This window comes from Pseudopodoces humilis, chromosome 7 (assembly GCF_049639895.1).
Source record: "Pseudopodoces humilis isolate 2021_Gansu_Grassland_sample_001 chromosome 7, ASM4963989v1, whole genome shotgun sequence".
Lineage (NCBI taxonomy): Eukaryota > Metazoa > Chordata > Aves > Passeriformes > Paridae > Pseudopodoces > Pseudopodoces humilis.
Genome location: NC_142206.1, coordinates 61,280,596 through 61,300,917, shown reverse-complemented (window position 1 = coordinate 61,300,917; position 20,322 = coordinate 61,280,596). Strand labels below are relative to the sequence as shown.

The 20,322-nt window shown below is 41.3% G+C and overlaps 1 protein-coding gene across 2 annotated transcripts; it reads left to right on the top strand.

Annotated features, from left to right (window-relative positions):
- Positions 1 to 29: 29 nt before the first annotated feature.
- Positions 30 to 19,523, top strand: KLHDC1 (kelch domain containing 1). Of its 2 annotated transcripts, XM_088057848.1 has the most exons (14): positions 30 to 291; positions 2,634 to 2,704; positions 3,924 to 4,041; positions 4,627 to 4,745; positions 6,155 to 6,233; positions 7,066 to 7,149; positions 7,979 to 8,062; positions 10,096 to 10,332; positions 12,548 to 12,606; positions 14,269 to 14,381; positions 14,805 to 14,877; positions 17,494 to 17,578; positions 18,160 to 18,212; positions 18,550 to 19,523. In XM_088057848.1, the coding sequence occupies exons 1-14, from the start codon at positions 190 to 192 to the stop codon at positions 18,722 to 18,724; spliced, it is 1,452 nt and encodes a 483-aa protein (XP_087913974.1). In that variant the 5' UTR covers positions 30 to 189; the 3' UTR covers positions 18,725 to 19,523. The 2 variants fall into 2 exon arrangements, with proteins under 2 accessions (XP_087913974.1, XP_005528652.1); XM_005528595.3 differs by lacking the exon at positions 10,096 to 10,332 and having other exon boundaries at positions 36 to 291.
- Positions 19,524 to 20,322: the final 799 nt, after the last annotated feature.

Genomic DNA, 20,322 nt, shown 5'->3' with positions numbered 1-20,322 from the left:
CGCTCCCATCCCGACCCGCGCCGGGTGCCGCCCCACACTTTGGACCCTCCTCGCTTCCCGTCCGCCCCAGGGGAGCGACCGGCGGCGGAGCCGCAGCTTCACCCGGAGGAGGCAGTGGCGGGACGCGAGCCCTGAGGCAGCCGAGCCGCTTCCTCCTCCTCCCTCCTCCTCCTCTTCCTCCCCCCCAAGATGGCGGCGGAGCCCGCGGATCAGTTCTGCGTGGCCGAGGAGCGCAGCGGCCACTGCGCCGTGGTGGACGGCAACTTTCTCTACGTGTGGGGAGGATACGTGGTAAGGCGGGCGGGGGGCGCGGGGGAGCCGGCAAGGAGCGGGGGGAGCGGGCTCCGAGCGGGGGGAGCGGGCTCCGAACGCGGGGGGCGGAGCCCCGGGCGGGGCGGGGGGGGGGGTCCCCCCGCCGCCCCTCAGCCCTCGGCGGGCGCCCGGGGCGGCGGCGCGGACGCTGATTGGCTGCGGCGGCCGCGCGCCGTTCGAATGGCGGCGGGAGGCGCTGAGGGGACGGCGGGGATGGCGCTGAGGGGACGGCTCCGATCACCTCATCCCGCCACCCTTCCCTGCGCGGGCAGCCCGCGATCAGCGCCCTCCTCCTGCCCCGTTTGCAGCCGCCTCCGTCACGGAGCACGTGTGGGGAAGGGCTGGTGGAGCCGGTTCGCTCCCGTCCCTTTGCAGCGCCCTTCGTTCCTCAGCGCGCAGAGCGCGTCTCCTTTCAAGCCTCAACGGCTGTAATTTGTAGCTCAGTTTTTCCAGGGTGTAATTCATGTTCTCGCTGCCGAGTCTCCGCGTTTTATTTATTAGTAGTTGTGTGGTGCTTACAGTCTGTTTTCCTCCCGTAGAAAGCTCTGCTGTCACCTCAAAAACAAGCTGGTGGCAGGCTAAAACCCACCTTTTTTTTTTTTAATTTATTTTTACTTGGTTTTCATAAAAATAACACTTTGGTTCTGTCATAAGTAAGTCCTTGTGACTTTTAACTCTATGGAGTGCTAAGAATGATACTACATTAAATGCATCCACTTAGTTTTACCTGTTATTTTTCTGTTTATATTTATCTGTTCATCTTGTCTGTCTGTGCACATTTGCCATAAAATTGAAAATACCCGTGCTTGGTGTAATTCCTGGTCTTGATCATGTGGAAAACTGTTATTTCTATAAAGATATTTCATATTCTATCTACACTTTTCATGGTCTGAGGTAACTTTAAAATGTTCAAAGTTTGTCCTTCCACATTCAAACAAAGAACTCTAGTGGGAGACTCCTGGATTTTAAACTCTATAATACTCTGTATTACTAAATATCCCCTAAATCACTGGTAATCTTTAGTAGTTTTTGTGCCCTGGTCTTTGAAACTGAGGGTGAACTAATGAGCACAATGTTTTCAAAGGTTTTCCGATAAAAAATTGTGCATTCGTGGCACATTCAAAACACACAACTTATATGAAGTTTAGCAAATAAACTTTGCGAGTGTTCTTAGTAGTTTTACATATTTATCTGTTGAAAACAATATGAAAATTGTTGCTCTGTAAGCAGCCCTTGACACAGATAAATCATTTTTCACGTGTTGCTGGTGGACTCCTGCCCAACAAACTTTATTTTTGGCGTCAGTGTGTTTGCTCAGAGCTGGTTCTGCAGCAAGTGTTTGACCTCTGACATATCCAGATTGAATTGAGTCAACTTGTGCACATTGCAGAAGATGCCAGGAGTGTGTAACAGAGGTACCTGGCAGAATAAATGTACCAAAAATACGATGTACCTGCCTGTTTGGCACCTTTCAGAGTGAGAAAGTTGTCAAAACTTTTGAAGTCATCAATATCAGTAACTGAGTTGTCACTAATTAAATTTCAGTTTTGTGTTTAATTTCTTCACATTTATTTAATTTTGAGCCAGTTTTTATTTATTTACTGACTCTGGCTGCTTACTCACTGCCAGGCTTTAATTTCTTTCTAGTGCCAAGGCAGTAATTAATGCTGTAGTTGTTACTCAGCATGAGTTCTGCATTTTTTTGGGCTTCCTCTCAGTTTGTTGTTTTTCCTCATCATTATTTCCCAAATTATTTTTCTTTCTTTATGCACTCTGTTCAGGAGTCTTCATAAATCTTTTTTCCACAGAAGAATTAATTTTCTCCTTTATATTTGACATCTTGGTTTTTTAAGTTACAGCTGCAAGTAACTTTTTGTGGTTTCAGTCTGCTTCTTATAGTCTGTTTTTTTATTCTACATTTTCTCCATTTTCTGTATTTTTTATTCTACATTTCTACATTCTAAGTTCTCAATTTTTTAATCTACATTCTATGCCAATGGAAACGGCTCCTGATTAAAAGTATCTAAAATGAGTTTTAATTCAGGAGCTCAAATCTGGTTGATGTTGTTACACATCTTTTTTTAGCAAAATGTTAAGTTGGTCAATCTGTGCCTTTATTGAGCGGTCCTGAGGAGGAATGAAGTTGTTTATTTTTAAAATAAATGAGTTTTATGGTCAGAGCAGTAACACTGGGGTGTGACTTCTGCTCTCGTGGCTGATTTCCTTAAGATCCTTCAGTGTTGCTAAGTAACATAGCTTGGCATTTCATGTGCAAACACAAAAAGCAGAACTGGTTTAACATTTGCACGTTCCCCTTTCAGTGCATTGAAGAAAATGAAGTTTATCTGCCCAGCGATGAGCTCTGGATCTATGACATGGACAGTGGGCTATGGCAAGTGGCACCATTTCTATTGAGTTATTACCTAAAGCTGATTTTGTCACTGATCTGCAGGGAAAAAGCTTCAGGGACCTTGGTCATGTTAAATAGCAGGTGTTTAATGTAAACATTGAAGGACAGACCTGTGCTGGCAAATTAACTCCAGGAAACACAATACTTGCTGAAATCTAATTATTGTGTGCAAGGGAATGTTGGAAATTATTTGCTTCAGGCTCTGTTAACACAGGTGCATTTACTTGGCAGTTTATTTTGGCTTAGCTTTTTTACGTTAACTTTCATATTAGAACAGTTAAGCACTGGCTACTTGGGCTCTTGATGTAGTTACAGTTATATATTTATTATCTTTGGTATCAATTCCATACACATTGCAACTCAAAAATAACTCAGAACTTCCCTTTTTTCTCTTTCCTTCCACTTTCTTTTTTCCTCCCATTTTTCTTTCTTCCCCCCCCCTTTTTGTTACCTTCTTCCTCCCCTTTTTGTTTCCTTTCCCCTCTTTTTCAGGCCTCTCTCCCCTCCCTCCTTTTTCCCCCTTTCCTGTCCTTTCTTCCCTTTCACCCCATTCTTTTGGCCCATACTTTTCCCCTTTCCCCCCTCTCTTTTCCCTGTTTTCTCCCCATTTCTTTCCCCCTACAGACCATGATTTTATGCCCCTTTCCTGTGGGGCAAGGTTGCCCAAAGCCCCTTCACCCTCCCTTGGTTTCCCTGCTGTCCCAGCCCAGCAGTTTGTGCTCCAGGGAACCGGGATCAGGAAAGTGATCTGGGTTAAACAGAACTTTTTTCTCAGGGTTGTATTTATCCGGGATCTGCTCCTGACCTGGCTGAGCTCTCAGCAGAGTTTCACATCTGCAGGGCACAGCAGGAGCTTCAGTTTTCCATTTCTGACATCCCAGCAATGCCAGATTCTCATTTCAGGAATTCCTGGAGTTAATAGTATTTCCAGTTTTCGAATAATCAATGATTCAGCTCTACTAAAGCTCTTCTAATGTGAATTTCACCTCAAGATCAAAATCAAGATACTTCATAAACACACAGTATCCACATGGAAGTTCTCTTCCACACAGGAGCCCAACTTCACCTGTAGCTCCTAATCCTAGTTATGGCCCAAACCATATTTTCACCTTTTAAATGTAAAAATTTTGACTAAATCTGTTTGAGATTGTTCCATTTGGGCAGATTTGAAGTGGCCTAATGTATTTTTTTTAAATTGCAGGACAATGCACCTGATGGAAGGGGAGTTACCCACCTCCATGTCAGGCAGCTGTGGGGCCAGCATCAATGGGAAGCTGTACATTTTTGGGGGATTTGATGATAAAGGATACAGCAATCGGGTATTGTTATCTTTTTTTTTTCCCATAACATTGTGTTTTAATAAGTACTAATACTGCCCTTGCTGTTTATTTGTATTTGTATATGAATGAAAGAGAAATTTGAGGAAAAGCTTTCTTTTTCTAAAACTTTCTGTATTTATGCCAATGCTTTCCCAAGTGGTTTTTAAAAGTATTTTGACAACCTTAATTGAGACTAATCTCTGAATATCACTTTTATTTTTGTTCTTTGATACCAATTCACTGTTTTAAATAACCAGGTAATAGTTAAGGTTAAAATAGAGCTACCAGCTTTCCTTGTAACTGAAAACAGAATTAACAAAATAGATTAATCAGTAGTTTTATCATTTAATATAAATAAAGTCAGAGTTGACTCCTGACTAGAAAATCAGTGAAATGGAGCCTCTTGTGAAACTTTCTGCCAGTTCTTCCACTTGAACTTTGTTTTTGTGGTGTATTTGCCATTGTAAACTCACTGCCAGTTCCTCTTTAACTTCCAGGCTTCTGGGGGTGGTGGGTTGTTTTTTTTCTGGTGGTGATTTGTGGTTCATGCTGAAAACATTGTCATTTTTTTGTTCTCCTTTCAAGCTGTATTACGTCAATTTGAGAACAAAAACCGGAACCTACAGGTGGAAAAAAATCACAAATTTTAAAGGTCAACCTCCCACACCTCGTGACAAACTTTCCTGCTGGGTGTACAAAAACAGGTAACACATGAAAAATACTTAATCTGTGTTGATTGCAGAGAGAAAGTGTTAAGAAGTGAAGAGAACTCAGGTTTGGGATGGAGGAAACTCTGATTTTTAGCTTGACTTGCTGGGGGATTTTATAACAACTTTGTACCAGAGTTTCCTCATGTGTGAGCTGAATTAATGGTAAATAAAACCCCACTTCAGGAGAGGAATGAGGTGTTTAGGCAAAGTTTATGGAATGTTTTTTATTTTAGAAAGCTTTTATGCATCTCTTACATGACTTTTTAACACATTAAAAACAGTATAAAAATTTCTTTCTCTCTTACATTCATTATTTTAAGCATTAAATCCATTTAGTATATTTCCAAGGATTTTAACAGCTGGCAGTTGCAAAGGCATTTCAGTGATTATCTTTATCTTGCAAGGACTGACATTTGTGTTGGAAAAGTGACTAAGTGTGTTTAAAAAACAGACTTTGCTAAACAGAAATCCTCCAGATTTTGTGTTTATTATGGAGAATGTCTGGATAATGAGGCAGAAGTGAGCACAAGCAGGTGCCCTGTCAGTGATTTATTATTAAATCTGTTACAAACAAGTCAGAATGTGATTGATGGTGAACATTATCAGATGGAAATGATTTATCTCTTTCTGGACTCCACAGCTAAAGAGGTTTTGCATAAGCTCTGCAATGCCCCTGGGTGCCAGATCTTGGTTTTGTAATTCCAATTTACCTGCAAGAGATAGGAAAATACAGATATTTGAACAACTCCCTAGCTGTTAACACAAGGCTATTCAAAACGAAATGCAATTATTCAGGGTTTTGTGTCATCTGCATGCTGAGAAAATCACCTAATTTTAGATGATAGAATGGAACCTTTTGGTGTAAAAAAGATGATTTATGAATGGCCCTTTTCTGGGTGGAATGTTGAGCTGGGAGGTGTGTGAGGATTTGCAGTGGGAAATTCAGCAGTGCTTGGTTGAAAAATTTTATTTTAAGCCAAAAAGAGACTTTTTGTGCCGTGTGGGACAAATCTTGGGAACATTTCTTGCCAGAAGTTGGACACAGAAGGCCAAAAAACACAGCAGGAGCACAGGAACTTCACTAGGGAAGGAGGCATTTCACTGTCCTGGCTGTTATTTCTCATTTTTGCCTGGAAACAGCACTAATAATAAACTTCTGGAGAGAAGAACAGAGACTTTGAGATGTTTTGAATAATTTCCTTGTGTGGGTTTCAGTCAGGTTTGTTGAGGGTGTGGCTGTGACCTTCACCTTGCTTGGGTTTGCATCATCAAGTGCAACACAAAATATTCTCATTGTTTATATTACTGCTAGTGCAGCAGTAACCCAAAATATTCATTATTACAGCTTATTCATTTTAATCTTGTTTCCAGAACAGCTCAGTGAACTGGTTTTGTTGTTTCAGGTTAATTTATTTTGGAGGTTATGGCTGCAGGAAGCACAATGAGCTCAATGATTGTTTCGATGTCCACGATGCATTTTGGGTAAGAGATTTGTCCCCATTCCCACTGATTTGTGTTTTCTGATTTGAAAAAAAAAAAAAAAAGATCCTTTTTATCATCCTTGATGAGCATGAAAAACTGATTTTTATTTATAGCATCAGCAGAAATGCAAATTTGGGAACTTTTTAAGGTTTGAAATTCCAGATATTGCACATTGGGAGTGGTGGTTCTTCCACGTATTCCACGTGCTTGGAGTGCAATGAATTAAATTCTGTCAAAGCAGGAAAAAGGCAGGATTTTAATCTGAAAGCATATTTTAAAGCTGAAACTCCCATAAAAAATTATGATTTATTTATTTGAAGTAACATTAGGGAATTCAGAGCTTCCCAAGTCTAACTGAGAAGTACTCTGAGTTAATTTATTGAATTTATTCTCCAGAAAGATGCCTGGATAATCAACTTTCCTACAGTAATTTCTTACAATTAATAGAAAGATGACTAATCAGAGTATTAACAGGAAGCTCCTGACATCAAATATTAAAGACTGACACACAAGAACTGTTTTTATACAATCTATTTCTTTCTCAGTGTGTTACAGTAAAATTTAGAAGGTGAAATTTGCTGCAGTGTCTGTTGTTGGGACCCAAAGCCAATTTTCAGGTGTCGCCAGGCTGAACATCCCTGGGTCCTGCTGACCTTCAACTGAATGCAAGCTGCTGCAGCATTCTTAAAAATATCACCACATCTTTTAATGAATTTGCCTGGTTTTGTGTATTTTTTCTTTGGACAGGTCCCTTGCAGGTTTGTATCCTTCAATAAGCAGAAAGAATTTTAAAATAAAACACAGTTTTTAAAAAAATGTCTTCTTTTTTTAGGAAGGACAGATATTCTGGGGATGGCACAATGATGTTCATGTTTTTGATACAACCACACAGACTTGGTCTCAGCCAACAATTCGAGTGAGTGGTTTTTAGTCTCACATCTTGACACAACTGGGATTTTAATGAGTTTGGAATAATTATTGTGCTCTAGAAATTGGGGACACCTCCCACTGTCCCAGGCTGCTCCCAGCCCCAATGTCCAGCCTGGCCTTGGGCACTTCCAGGGATCCAGGGGCAGCCACAGCCCAGCCCCTCCCCACCCTCCCAGCCAGGAATTCCTTCCCAATATCCAACCTAAATCTCCCCTTTTCCAATTTGAAGCCATTCCCTGTGTCCTGTCCCTCCATCCCTTGTCCCCAGTCCCTCTCCAGCTCTCCTGGAGCCCCTTCAGGCCCTGCAAGGGGCTCTGAGCTCTCCCTGGATCCTACTCCTCTCCAGATGAACATTCCCAGTTTTCCCAGCCTGCCTCCAGAGCAGAGCCCTTTGGAAAACTGTATCCATGTATAATTAACATGGATAACCTGTCACAGATAAGAGGAGAGATCTGCCTTACTGAGATGAAAATATTCTCTAAAGTTCATAAAATCCAGGTGAATTTGTGTGAGAACTCAGCAGAAGTTGTATATTTTAAAGAGTGTCTGGCAGCATTTTATGGTCTTTACAAGATACTCTAAAGTCCCTATAAAACCAAATGCAAAATCCAAAATGACCATTGAAATTAAAAGTCAGTTTTGCCATCTTTAATTCTGATTTACCCAGGGAGGATTTTTCGGCACGTGGATATAACCTCAGATTTTAAGGTGTGATTTCCAGAGATTTTCTTAGCAGTTCCTGATGATTTGTAGATCAGAAAATAAAACTCCAGGAGATTTGCTGGAGTTCTGAAGGATTATTTTGGTTCTTTCAGGGTGGAGATCCACCTCAGCCTCGAGCAGCTCACACATGTGCTGTGCTGGGAAATAAAGGTTACATCTTTGGAGGACGAGTGCTGGTAATTCAATATTTTCTTGGCAATCACATTATTTTCCTGGCAGGTTTTTTTTGGGTTTTCTTTGTCATTTCGTAGTAGGAAAAAAAATCCCAAATGTCTTTGGCCTAACCTGGATGTTTAGGGCTCTGAATTCAGGATGCTGCTTGTCATTACCCTCTACAAAAAGAAGAATATTTCTGTCTGTAATGTTCGTGATTGTCCCAAAAGAGGTAAAACACAGACGATTGTATGGTAAATAACAGATTTAAGTTGGCTTTTATGATTGAATTTTGCCATTTTTTTGCACATAAGTGTCTGAAATACAGATGTCTGGAAGAGGTGATAGACAAAAGGATGCAATCTGTGCATACAGAATTTAGGCTTGGATTGTGGCTGTGTAATTTTAACTCTTCCTGACTCTTTTTAACTTGAAAAAGCCATAGGCACCACCCCCCTGATTATCTGTACCTAAAATCCATGAAGCCACACTCAAACCTCCCAGCAACACTTGGGATTTCTCCAGTGCTAATTGAAGGAGATTTTCCACTCAGTTCCTCTCTGCTGAAGCACTGATGTAAGAAACAGATCCTGTAAGGCAAGTTAAAAACCTCCCCATTTCAGCGACTGTGCACTCTTGTGTTTTATTTTTAATTGAAGTTTTTAGCTCTTTTCACTACAGCTGATTTAGAACCTTTAATCCTACTCAGCTAGAGGATGAGCCTGGATGTTTTCTGTCTCCAAAAAGTGACAGTGAAGAAGCTTCTGAGAGCTCCCAGTGCGTGATCCTGTAGTTCTGGTCTAAAAAAGAGAAGGAATTAGTTTGGGAATGAACATATTCCAGCTCCACCTTGGAAAGCTGCCACAGCCTCACCCCTTTATTCCCAAATCCTGGCAAACAAAGAAGTGTAAAGCTGCACTTTGTTCCCCATTCCCTGATTTTCCTGCTGGAACATTCCTTTGGCAAATCTGCACTCCTTCCACTCCTGCTGCTCAGACCAGGCAGGGGCAGAGTGACCACGCCACGTCCACCCACTTCCCATTCTCAATTGCCTCCCACACCTGCAGGAAGTTTTTATTTAAGTGCCTTTCCAGAGCAAACAGAAAAGAAAATAATTAAAATTGATCCTGTTTGTTCTTGCCATTATGTGACCTTTGATTCAGGATCTCTGGAATTGTTGCTCAAACCCGAGACAGCTGCACTCAGCGCCTCCCAGAGCTGTAGGTTTGGACAAACCGGGTTTGCAAATAACTGAAGGAAATGAAGAGATTTTAGAAGAGATTGGAAAATCAGGGTTATCCATGCCCTGAGTGAGCCCTGTGCCTCTGCCCTGTGTGCTCACAACTGAACCCTTGCTGACCACAGCCAAGTCCTGCTCCTCACTCAGGGAGCTGAGAGGGGAAAAACCCCAAAGTGGAGATGTGAAGGTCCCTGGGATGATTTGGTCCTGCCCTGCCAGTTACTCCTGAACACCTCCACAGCCTCCTTCCCCCAGGGCTCAGTGAGGGCTCTGTGCTCTTGAAGTGCTCTGTAGCTCCAGCTGGGGTTTCGAGCAGCCTCTGCCAAGGAAATTGTGATTTAGCTGGAGCTCCCCTGTCATTCCTCCACTGCCCTCAGAGGATTTGCCCTCAGGCTTCTGTTTAACTCTGTTTGACTACAGCATTCTGATCTCAAAAGGTTTTTCTCTTCAGCTTCCTTAAAAACTTGATAAATTTCAGTGAAACCACTTGGGAACCTGTGTCAGAGAAGAGTGAGATTGTGGAAAGCTGTGTTTAATTCTGTAGGAGAGCAGCAAGTGTAATTTTCACCTTGGTGATTATTATTGATCCATTTTCTATCCTAGAAATAAATGGAAGGAAACATAAAAAAGGTGAGGGCACATTCAGTGGGGCTTGAGGAATTAATGTAAGTCATGAAAAGAAAAAGCTAAAGACAGCAGAAAACCACTAAATTTCCTGACACCAGCAATAATTCCTCCCCAAAGGATGAAGTTTTGCTTTTCTCCAGAAATTAAGGAGCAAACACGGGGTTGCTCTGCTCCTCCTTCTCCTTCTAGTTCACCATAATACAAATCTTCCCAGGGAAAAGGCTCTGCAAGGAACCAGAAAGGGCCAGGAAGTGTCATGAGGCTTCTCCTATTCATCTTTCTGGGAGGAAAGGGCACCTTTTTCCAAACTTGGAGCTAGAACTGGTAAAAGAAGATGATGATGGTGATGATGATGATGAGAATCAGTTGTACCAGGAGTCATTTGAAAACAGGCTCAGAAGTGTTATGTGGACTCAGTTCCTTCAGGTAAGCCCCTGGAAAAACAGAAATGGGAGAAAGTGGGAAGGAAGGAGAGTTAGTCCAGAAGTTGATGTGAGTCTTATGTTTGATTTAAGTGGAAAAATTTCATGTTGAGAATGAAGTAAATAAACCAAAGCCTTTGCAGCAGCTCCTCACACATCTGGTGCCTTAATGTAAGCATGTTTGTATTTCCTGTCACCCCTCCTGTCAGCAAAGCTCAGAAGATCCACGGAGCTGCAATCCTTCTCTTGGCAAAGCTTGGAGCTGGAATAGCTTTTGTTTGTAAATTCAGGAGGAAAAGCTGCAGAATTCCCTGTCCCAGCAGGGAGCTGGGAATAATGTCACCCTTAAAGCCTTTCATGGTGCTAATCCTGAGACAAAGCAGGTCCTGCTTAACCACAGGGCTGCAAAGAAATGAACGTGCCAAAGATAAGCAAAGTGTCTCAGGAGAAGCTCCAAGGGAGATGCCAGCCCTTTTAGGAGGCTTGGTGCTCTTAACCCAATTAAAAATCATTTTAGGATTGGCATTAGAATGATGAAATAGAGCAGGAAACAGAAATCCATCAGAACCTGCAGGAGAGCTGTGTGGCGAGTGATGGTCCTGTAAACCTGTGTGGTTCCAGCTTCCCAAAAAAGGGTTGGGTAGAAAGGTGCTTTTATTTGTTAAAGGCCTGGATCTTGGACAGCTGGTGGTGTTTTGAATTCAAAATGAGGTTGCTGTAATTTTTCACCTGTCCAGCTGTTGAATCATGAGAATGCAAAGATTATAACACATTGATTTCCCAGGGAGCAGGAAACAGAACTTCTCCATCTTCTGCCTAGGAGAGGAAAGTCAGCGAGGAGGTCTTGAACAGGATCCTTTGGAAACCTTAATTTTCAACATAACAACAGCTTTCTTTGATAGACCCTTCATATCAAATTGTATTACTCCAACATGATTGAATATTTTCAGTGGTAGAGGCCAGGATGTTGGGTTTGCCCCAAATGTACAGAAGATCCCAACTGCATTTTGCATTCTGCTTGGGTGATTTGTTCCCCTCACCCCCTTCAAAGCCACCAGAAGGAGCAGGAAGCTGGATAGAATTGTCCTGGAAGACAGATTGTTCCCCTGGCTGTCAGCTGGACCACACTTGGTTGGTTTTGATCACTTTTGAGGGATAAAATGGCTCAGGCAATGCCCCAAACCCTCACAATCCGCTTGTCTTTATCAAATGCTGCTTCCCATTCCCTTCCCAGGACAGCAGGGTTAGCAGTGCTTGGCAGAGGAGGTTGTAGCATTCCTGAAAACCTTGCTATTCCCTGAAATCCCTGAGAGACTTCCCAGGGCTCTGCTGGACAGCTCTGGAAGTCCCTCAGCCTCACTGCTAGGGGTACAAGCACTCCTTTCAGCCTAGTTCTGCCTCAGAGGATCTGCAAGCTGGAGAAAGGCTTTTGCTAATAGATCTATGGACTTCCCAGGGAGAAAAGGAGTTGGAAGGTAAGGCAAGAAACATTTCCCTACTTCCCAGGTGGTTTTTGTAGTTCCCAGGGGAATCACAGCTCCCAGTCAAGCAAAGAAATCCTTTCATCACCTTTTCCACCACCCCCAAGTCAGTCAGACTTCCTTCATCTCAAATCCCAGGCAGATAAGTAAGTGGAAAGATCTCCCATTTTATTTTATGGCAAATGCTAAAGGGTTCTAAAACCTTGCTGGTGGTCACTTTGTGAAAGGAAAAGAGGGAAAAACACAAATGAAGGACTTTTTTCTGGGAATATACAGAGTACAGCACTACCAGGATACTCCGAGGAGTAGTGACCAGACAGGAGGATACAAACTTCTGATCCCAGTGTCAAGGAAAATAACATCAGGCAACCGTAGGAGAGTAAAACACCTTCTGCATTCCCCTGCCAGGAATTCTGTGGATGGAAGTTAAAAACATTTGCAGGAACTGAATAAATACCACAAAGCTCTTCACTTTTAGAAGCTAAAATTGGCCCCATAGTGCTGTTGCATGACTGGAAATATTTCTGCCAGGCACTTTTCCTGAGAGTTGCATGGTTTTTGTGAGGAGAAAAGCTTTTCATCTGCCACAAAAATTCAGATTTATATTAAGGCACGTGGGTACAGATTTCTTCAAACCATTGGTACTTGGAATATTCTGTCCCAGGAAGGCCTCACTGAAATGTTTTGTTTATTGTTTGCTTAAAATAACCCGAGTGGGATTTTATTTCTTTGTTTTAGCAAACCAGAATGAATGATTTGCACTGCCTGAATTTAGACACTTGGACTTGGTCTGGAAGGTAAGTTTGCCTTTTTAACACTTAAAACTGAATTTAGAAGATGGAAACATATTGTTAAATAGTTCCAGAGCTATTCCTGCAGCTTTTCACAGAGGAGAATGAGGGTTTGGGGATTTGTAACAGCTGCTGGATTGTGATTTCAATGGAATTGAATTTGAGAGTGGTTACTAAGCTTTTCCTGCTCTGCAGCAGAGCATTGATGGTGCTGCTTAAAGCACAGCGTGGAGTGATTTAACACCATTTATCCATATGGAATTCCAGCTTTTAGGGCTTTTTGAATGCTGAGTTTCCTCTCTGTAGTTGGGCTAATTACAGCACAAATTGGGAAAAGGTCTCTTCTGTAAAACACCATGAAATCCTTAAAAAATGAAGTTTTTTTTTCCAAAATTCAAGTTATTTCTATACTGTGATCCAAGAATAGTTCATAAGACTTATCCATGATTTAGTATAGAATATATATAAATATTTCTTTATTTATGTGCTGGATCTCTGTAAATTTGGGAATCTTCTGTTCAGCTCTTGCAGCACCTCTGCAAAGAGTCTTTGAGAGACTGAACAAAGAGATTTAAGACTAAAAGAAATATTTAAGATATTAGGGGAAAAAAGGAATTTTCACAGTGTCTGCTGCTGTAGGCAGCTCAGAGGAGATAAATTATTTGTATTTATTCAGTATTTATTTCATCTGATCACAAAAGGAGCCAATAAGGATTTATTAATAAATAATGATTTTATTTACTAACCAGTCAAGTTTTTTTTCTTACTCAACTCTACACAGTTTTCTTAAGGAATTGCATAATATGAACCTGCTAACCCCAGGATTATCATCCAGCAGCAGATTGCAAAATTCATTTCAGCTGCCCCTACCCAGAGGTTGCTTTCCCTACCTTGAGCTCTATTAAATTGTCATTCAATATTTGGTTATTTCTGGTACTGGGATCATTTCTCATGCATGAAAATTGAAATTATATCAACTATCAGTATCTGTTTGATTTTTGTTTTTTAACCATCAAAGCCCAGACTTTCCCTTAGCCAATTTTAGATGCCTCTTTTCTTGACTTGGATTCAAACAAATATTGCAACTTGGCCTTGAGTGCCAAATTTAACAGGGCCCTTTTGCAATCCCTGTGTAAATATCTCTGATAAACTGTTCTTTTGGGGATATCAGGATCTTTACTGTTCACATTCTCAAGCAAACCCAACTAAAATAAAATCAATTTCAGTGCAGCTCAGCTAAAATAGATTTCAAATCTCTATTTTTGAATATGAGATTTTATCAATAATAAACCTCCATCTGTTTCGTACTTAGGAAATCCCCTCTTTACTAATATTTATTTCAAAACCTGGGTGAGCATTTTATGATTTGAAAATCATAAAATGAAAATAGCTTTTGGATCAGAGGTAAAGCCACAATCCTTGTGTCATTTAAAATCATTTTCCCTGGCGTGAAGAACCTGTATCCTCTCAGGATTCATCCAGTTTTATATCAGTTAACTGTTTTTGTTTCCCTACATGTACATGGAATTTATTTGGGTATTCAGTCTGTTTTTTTACTGGGAAAATACCCAAGGTGCTTCTAAGACAAACTGAAATTTTCTGCCAAATTTATTTTCATCATTGTTTGAAAATTTGGGGTTTTTTTGTTTGTTTCTTTGTTTCACCCAGGATTAATATCAGTGGAGAGAAACCCAGAGATCGCTCCTGGCACACGCTGACCCCCATAGGGGATGACAGACTTTTCCTTTTTGGTGGACTAAGCTCTGATAATGTTCCTCTGAGTAAGTCATTCAGAGTAATAGAATTAATTATAATTCTGTTGTGCATTTCAGATCACACAAACAGGCTGTGGGATCGTCTATAGGAGTGGCTTTTGTAGAAAAAGCAGCTTGTTTCCATGAAAAAAACCTGAAATTTGCAAAAATAATTTTAAGATAAATAATAATTTCACAGATAAATCCACTGGGAGGAGATGATTTTCTCGATTTATCCAAAAGAAAGAGATTTGGGTGTGTTTTAATTCCAGATTTCAGTGCAGTGAGGGTTCTGGGACAACATTAAATTACAAAGAGTGAAAAGATGCAGCTTCATGAAGTGCTGATGTTACTTCTGCCTAAATAAACATGCTCTTAGAGCCGTTTGTGTGACTCAAAAGATAATTTTTTGTCCTAAAAAGCCCATTAATGAGTGTTCTCCCATTGCAGGTGATGGTTGGATCCACAGCATTGCAACAAATGGATGGAAGCAGCTCACCCATCTGCCCAAGAGCAGGCCCAGGTACAGAAACACAAATCATGGGTACTGAAATGCAATCATTTCTCAAAATGAATCAATTTTTAAATTCTTGAACAGTATTCTTAAAGAGTATTTCAGAATATTAATGCAGTGTGGTTGAATAGTTTAACACCTTTTTTTTTTTTTGCCTTCATACCTCATTTTTAATTTGTGTATTTGATGCTTATTTGCATGAAAAGATCTTTTTGTGGTGAAGGATCTGAGTGTCCAGCTGACCTGGTTCTCTGTAGCCAATTATTGTTATATAAACAAAACCATAAAAAAAGGAGGAATTAATAGCCAAGGAGAATAATAAAAGCTCGTTAATATTTATATAGTATTAGAAACGGGAGGAGAGAACCATGAAAAAGCTGGTGCCTCTTTCAGACTTCAAAAGCAAAATTGATTGTTAACCCAGTGTTTGAAGCATTATCTGTGTTTCTATGTTAAAAAATATTGAACTGATTTGCTGTAGATAATAAATATTCAGATTTTCATTGAATTCATTCCCTGCATTCACCCTGGAACTCCCAGCACAATTTTATGTCATTTATTTTCTGATAGAAAAATGTCCAGTTCTGCTCTGTTCCCTGCCTTGTTACTGAAATATCTTCACCTTAATTAATTTTCTTCCTGTTTGAGACTGTTCTGGGCTGTCTTTTAAAAACAACAGCCACAGCCAAACCAACTTTTCTGCCTTCTTACCCTTCCAGCTCTTTCAATCCCAAATAAACTCTGACCTCAGCCTCACCAAGTATTTCTTTTTTTACAATCAGTGATCTCTTCACGATATTTAAGGACTGAGGAGTCTTTAAACACAGTGCAGCAGGAGCAGCCAGGGGTCTGTGCTCAGTTCCTGAGTCTCCTAAACCTTCCCGGTGATGGGATTTTTCCTGGAAAAGGCTGGGGAAGGGCTGGGATGTGCTGGGGAGCAGCAGCTCAGTTGGAATCACCTCTGCGCCCTGCTCTGGCTGTGGGGATCAGGGATTCCTGAGCCCCAGCTGGTTCCCAGGCACTTCCAGGGGATTTTGGGATTTGGGTTGTAGGGCTGAGGACCTTTACTGGACCTCAATCTTTACAGAACTAAAGGACCTCCCCTACTTCAACCAGAACCCAAAATCTCATTGAATTTTTCAGGAATTCACAGAATCTTAGGGTTGGAAGGGGATGGCTCCTGGAATTGTGGATAAAAGGAGCCACACCAAAAGCCTGTCCATACACTGAACTGGTTAAATGTCAAGTGTTTGTACCATAATTTTATTTTATGCAGGATCTCTGCAACTGGAAAAGCTTTAAATCAGTTCAATTGCTCTTAAAATGCAGAGCAGTGTAATACATTTATGTGTACTTCTTTTAGATATTTATCTTATTTTGTAATAAAATTCATCAGTGTCTTTTCCTGATGCTTCTGCAACTCAGATTCCTTCCCTAAATTTCATAGAGAATAATTTCCTTCAACCTCCACTTTTAGCAATTTCTAAAAAAACTGCCTTCTCAGGTGATCCTGAATTGGCAGAAAATACTGCTCCTCTCTCTGTCCATCAGTTTCACTTCAGCCAATTCTGCATGCTGGGTTTAAATAGAGAACAAACTGTTTAACTCCTGGATTCCCAATGTTTTCATTCCCATGTAATGCTGTTGCTGTAGCTGGAAGAGCACTGTGTGATTTCAATAACGTGCTTTGTTAGAATGTTTAGGTGATAAGTTAGAGCAGCCCATGGGAGGACAGAAACTCTCAGGCAGTAGGAAAAGCCTCAGGTTGCGAGCTAGGATGTCACCAGAGCCCAGGCAGGAAAGGCTTCCCAGTGTTCTCCGTGACCAAGCCCAGAGTTTCCCTAATGCAGATCAGGGAGAGACAGATCTGTCCACAGGTATGAGGTAGGGAAAAGGTGTGGTACCTCCTAAGGACTGATGTGAAGGGAGAAGGAGAGTGGGGACGTTTATTTTTGCGTGAAACTTCAGTGGTGCTTTTGGTTTTGGTTCAGCAGCTCTAAAGTCCATCAGCAGTGGTGCTAGAGCAGAAAAATCTAATCATGAAAAATCAATCCCACTGCAGGATCTTTCTGCAAGATTATAAAGTCAGGCTTTGCTTTTGTGGGGTCTTTATCATAAAACTTCCTTGGTGTGATGGAAGTTATTGACTCCCAGAAAGTGATCCCAGGAATCTCTGGGGGAAGGGTAAGACTGGAACAGGATAACTGGAGATCCAAGTGTGTCAACACTGAGAACCACCCCCAGGCTAAAAGCCATGAGAAAATTGTCCTTCTGAACCAAAGAAAGTGGAAAATTGCAAAAGGAAAAGCTTGGCAAAAGCTTGGTTTGTAGAGTTGCTTAAAAATTTTCCACTGTGGTGATAAGTAAGACAAAGTTTATGTGCCCAGAATACAGAAAAGTCAAATAATGACAAAATATATTGGTCTGTATGAAAATAACTCTCATGAGGTGGGGAGTCACGTTGCTCTCTTATTTTGTTTTATTAAATAAACAAGTATTTATATAAATAAACAAATATATTTGAAGGTGTTATTTTTTAAACTCTGAATTAATGTCTTGGTCTTGCTGGTAACACACATGTCCTTGTTTCTCAGGCACTCATTGTGTTTCTGGTTTGATTTCCAGGTTGTGGCACACAGCCTGCCTTGGGCAGGAGGGAGAAGTGATGGTGTTTGGGGGCAGCAAAGATGATTTGCTTTTTATGGACACGGTCAGTAAACCAGAGAAGAAATCCCATCACTGGGATAATTATAATTGATATAAAATCATGGAATGGTTTCAGTTGGGAGGGACCTTAAAGTCCATTTAATTCACCCCTGCCATGGGCAGGACACTTCCCACTATCCCAAGGTGCTCCAAGCATCATCCAACCTGGCCTTGGACACTTCCAAAGATGGGGAGGCCAAAACCTCTGAGGAACTCAATTAATAAATATATTTTTATATATAGGATTTTAATTGGGAAAAAAGCAAAACCATATTGAGTTTGGCTCAATTTGCTCAAACTGGTACCTGAAACCATTACAAATTATACACCACTGAGGAAATTATTATAATTTACACACCACAGATTATAAATTAATTATAATTTACACACCACTGATTCCACTGAAGAATCCCCACCTGAGGCTTTCTTGACAGACAGAATAAAAAGGAATTTATAATTCAGATTCCTTACAAACAGTTGGTCGAGTCTAATATTTCTAAACCATGGTCATAAATGTGACATTAATGGAGAAAACTGCTGAGGTAGAGAAGTTGTTTGTAATGGTTCTTTCTTTCTCTTGATCAGGGTCAGTGCAGTGACTTGTTGATATTTCAGACTCAGCCTTACTCCCTGCTCAGGTGAGTTGCAGTTACAGAATCCCAGAATGGTTTAGGCTGGGAAGGACCTTAAATCCCAAATCCCACTATCCCAGGTGTTGTTTTAGCCACGCTCTCCTGCAGAAATTGGGTGAAATACCCAATTACCTCCTCAGGAAATACCTGAACCCTTCAATGTGTGATGCTGCTGTGTCATTCCCTGCACGTGCAGCCACAACACCTGTAATTAACACCTGTAATTAATGCACATCACCAGCTTTAATTAGGCGTCATTTGTTAGAGTATAAACTATTTAGTTCAGTTGTTTTTTTCTTCTTTTTTTTTTTTTTTTTGTTTTGTTTCTATTTCTGTTCCTCAGGCTGTGTCTTGACTACATTGGGAAGAACGCAGCTCTCTTGGAGAACCAAATTCCCTGCTTGCCATCCAAACTTCTGCAGGAAGTGCTGAAAAAAATCACTTTTTGGGCTGCCATGACCCACAGGCAGGAGAGGAAAGCCGAGACTGAGAGACAGAGCCAGCTCCACTCCACATGAGCCAGGGCAGGGAGCTGCTGGGACACCTCAGAGTGGTTTGTTCATCACCTTTGCTGCTGTTCCACTGCAGCTCTGTGTTCAGCTGGGTTTCTGAGTGAAGTTTGACAACAGATCCTTTTTATGGGAACCTCTCGTTTCCTGTGTTACAGAAAACTGATACAACTTCATTTCTAGATAATTGTTCACCTCTGCTGTCGTGGTTTTGACCACCGAGCCCTCACAACCTTTTTGTTCTTTTGGAAGGGGACACAATCCATTTCAGCTGGATAAAATATGGTTAAAGTCTAAAAATCCTCCTTGGCCTTATCCCCATCAGCCTTCCCAAAAAGATAAATTCAACTCGGTGTCTTGGGGACATTCACACTTTGTCAGTCTTAAAGGTAACAAATTTTGCAGCAGCAGCACCACCAAATGTTGATTCCACCAGGCTCTGACTGAAATCCAACCGTGGAGCCCCACACCTCACACTCCAAATAGGAGAATCCATCAGGGAATTGTGGGGTTTGGAAGAAAAAGCTGCAACCAGCAACATCACCTGGTCTCTATAGGAAAACCTCAGTTCATCACCTGGTTTTACCTGGTTTCTGTCATCAGGAAGTCCTTTTGGAAATAAGTTGTATATTGTATTTTGGATGTGCAAAGTTTATATTTCTTTCTTGTTAAAAAAAAAAGAACAACAACAAAGTTGCTTATTTATTGTTTAAAAAAAAAGCAAATGTAGTACTGGTTATTTTTCTGTTTCAAATATTTAGTTAACAGGAGCACAGTCATTAAAATTTTATAGAGAGTTGAATCAAAAGGCATTTGGACATGTTTTTGATGGTTTTAAAATCTAAACATGAATTATTTGGGAGACAGAAAGGTTTGGGGGGGGGCAAATTTGTTTCAAAAAGGAAGTTTTGTGACTGGTTATTTTAACAGCCTAATTTTATGTGCTGAACTCCCCTTCTTTTTGGGGGAGGGGGAGTTCAGATGTCCCCCTGAGCCACAAGATTTTATTTTGGTGGGTTCAGGTGCCCCCCCAAGGTTTGGTTTTGGGGATTTGGGATTGACTTGGTGGATTCAGACACCTCCAAGGTTAATTTTGGGATGGCTGAGTTGCCCCCATGGTTAATTTGGGGGTTTCAGATGCCCCCAGTGTGAATTTTGTTGGGTTCAGGTGCCCCCATTCTGAATTTGCGAGGTTCAAAAGCCTCTGAGGTTCATTTTGGGGTTGTTCCAATGCCCCCAGTGGGAATTCTGGGGGGCTTAGGTGCCCCCAAGGTAAATTTTTGGGGTTTTTCAGGTGCTCTGATAGTTAATTTGGGGAGGTTCAAGTGCCCTCATGGTTAGTTTTGCTCCCAGTGTTGACTTTGGGAGGTTCAGACATCCCCAGTGTAAATTTGGGGTGGTTTGGGTGCCCTGATGTTAATTTTGGGGTTATTCAGGTGCCCCCAGTGTTAATTTGGGATAGTTCAGATGCTCAGTGTTAATTTAGGGGCAGTTCAGGTGCCCTCAGGGTGATTTTTGGGGTTGTTCAGATGCCCTCAGGGTGAATTCTGAGGTGTTCGGGTGCCCCCGGGATTAATTTTAGGGCTCTTCAGGTGCCCTCAGGGTGA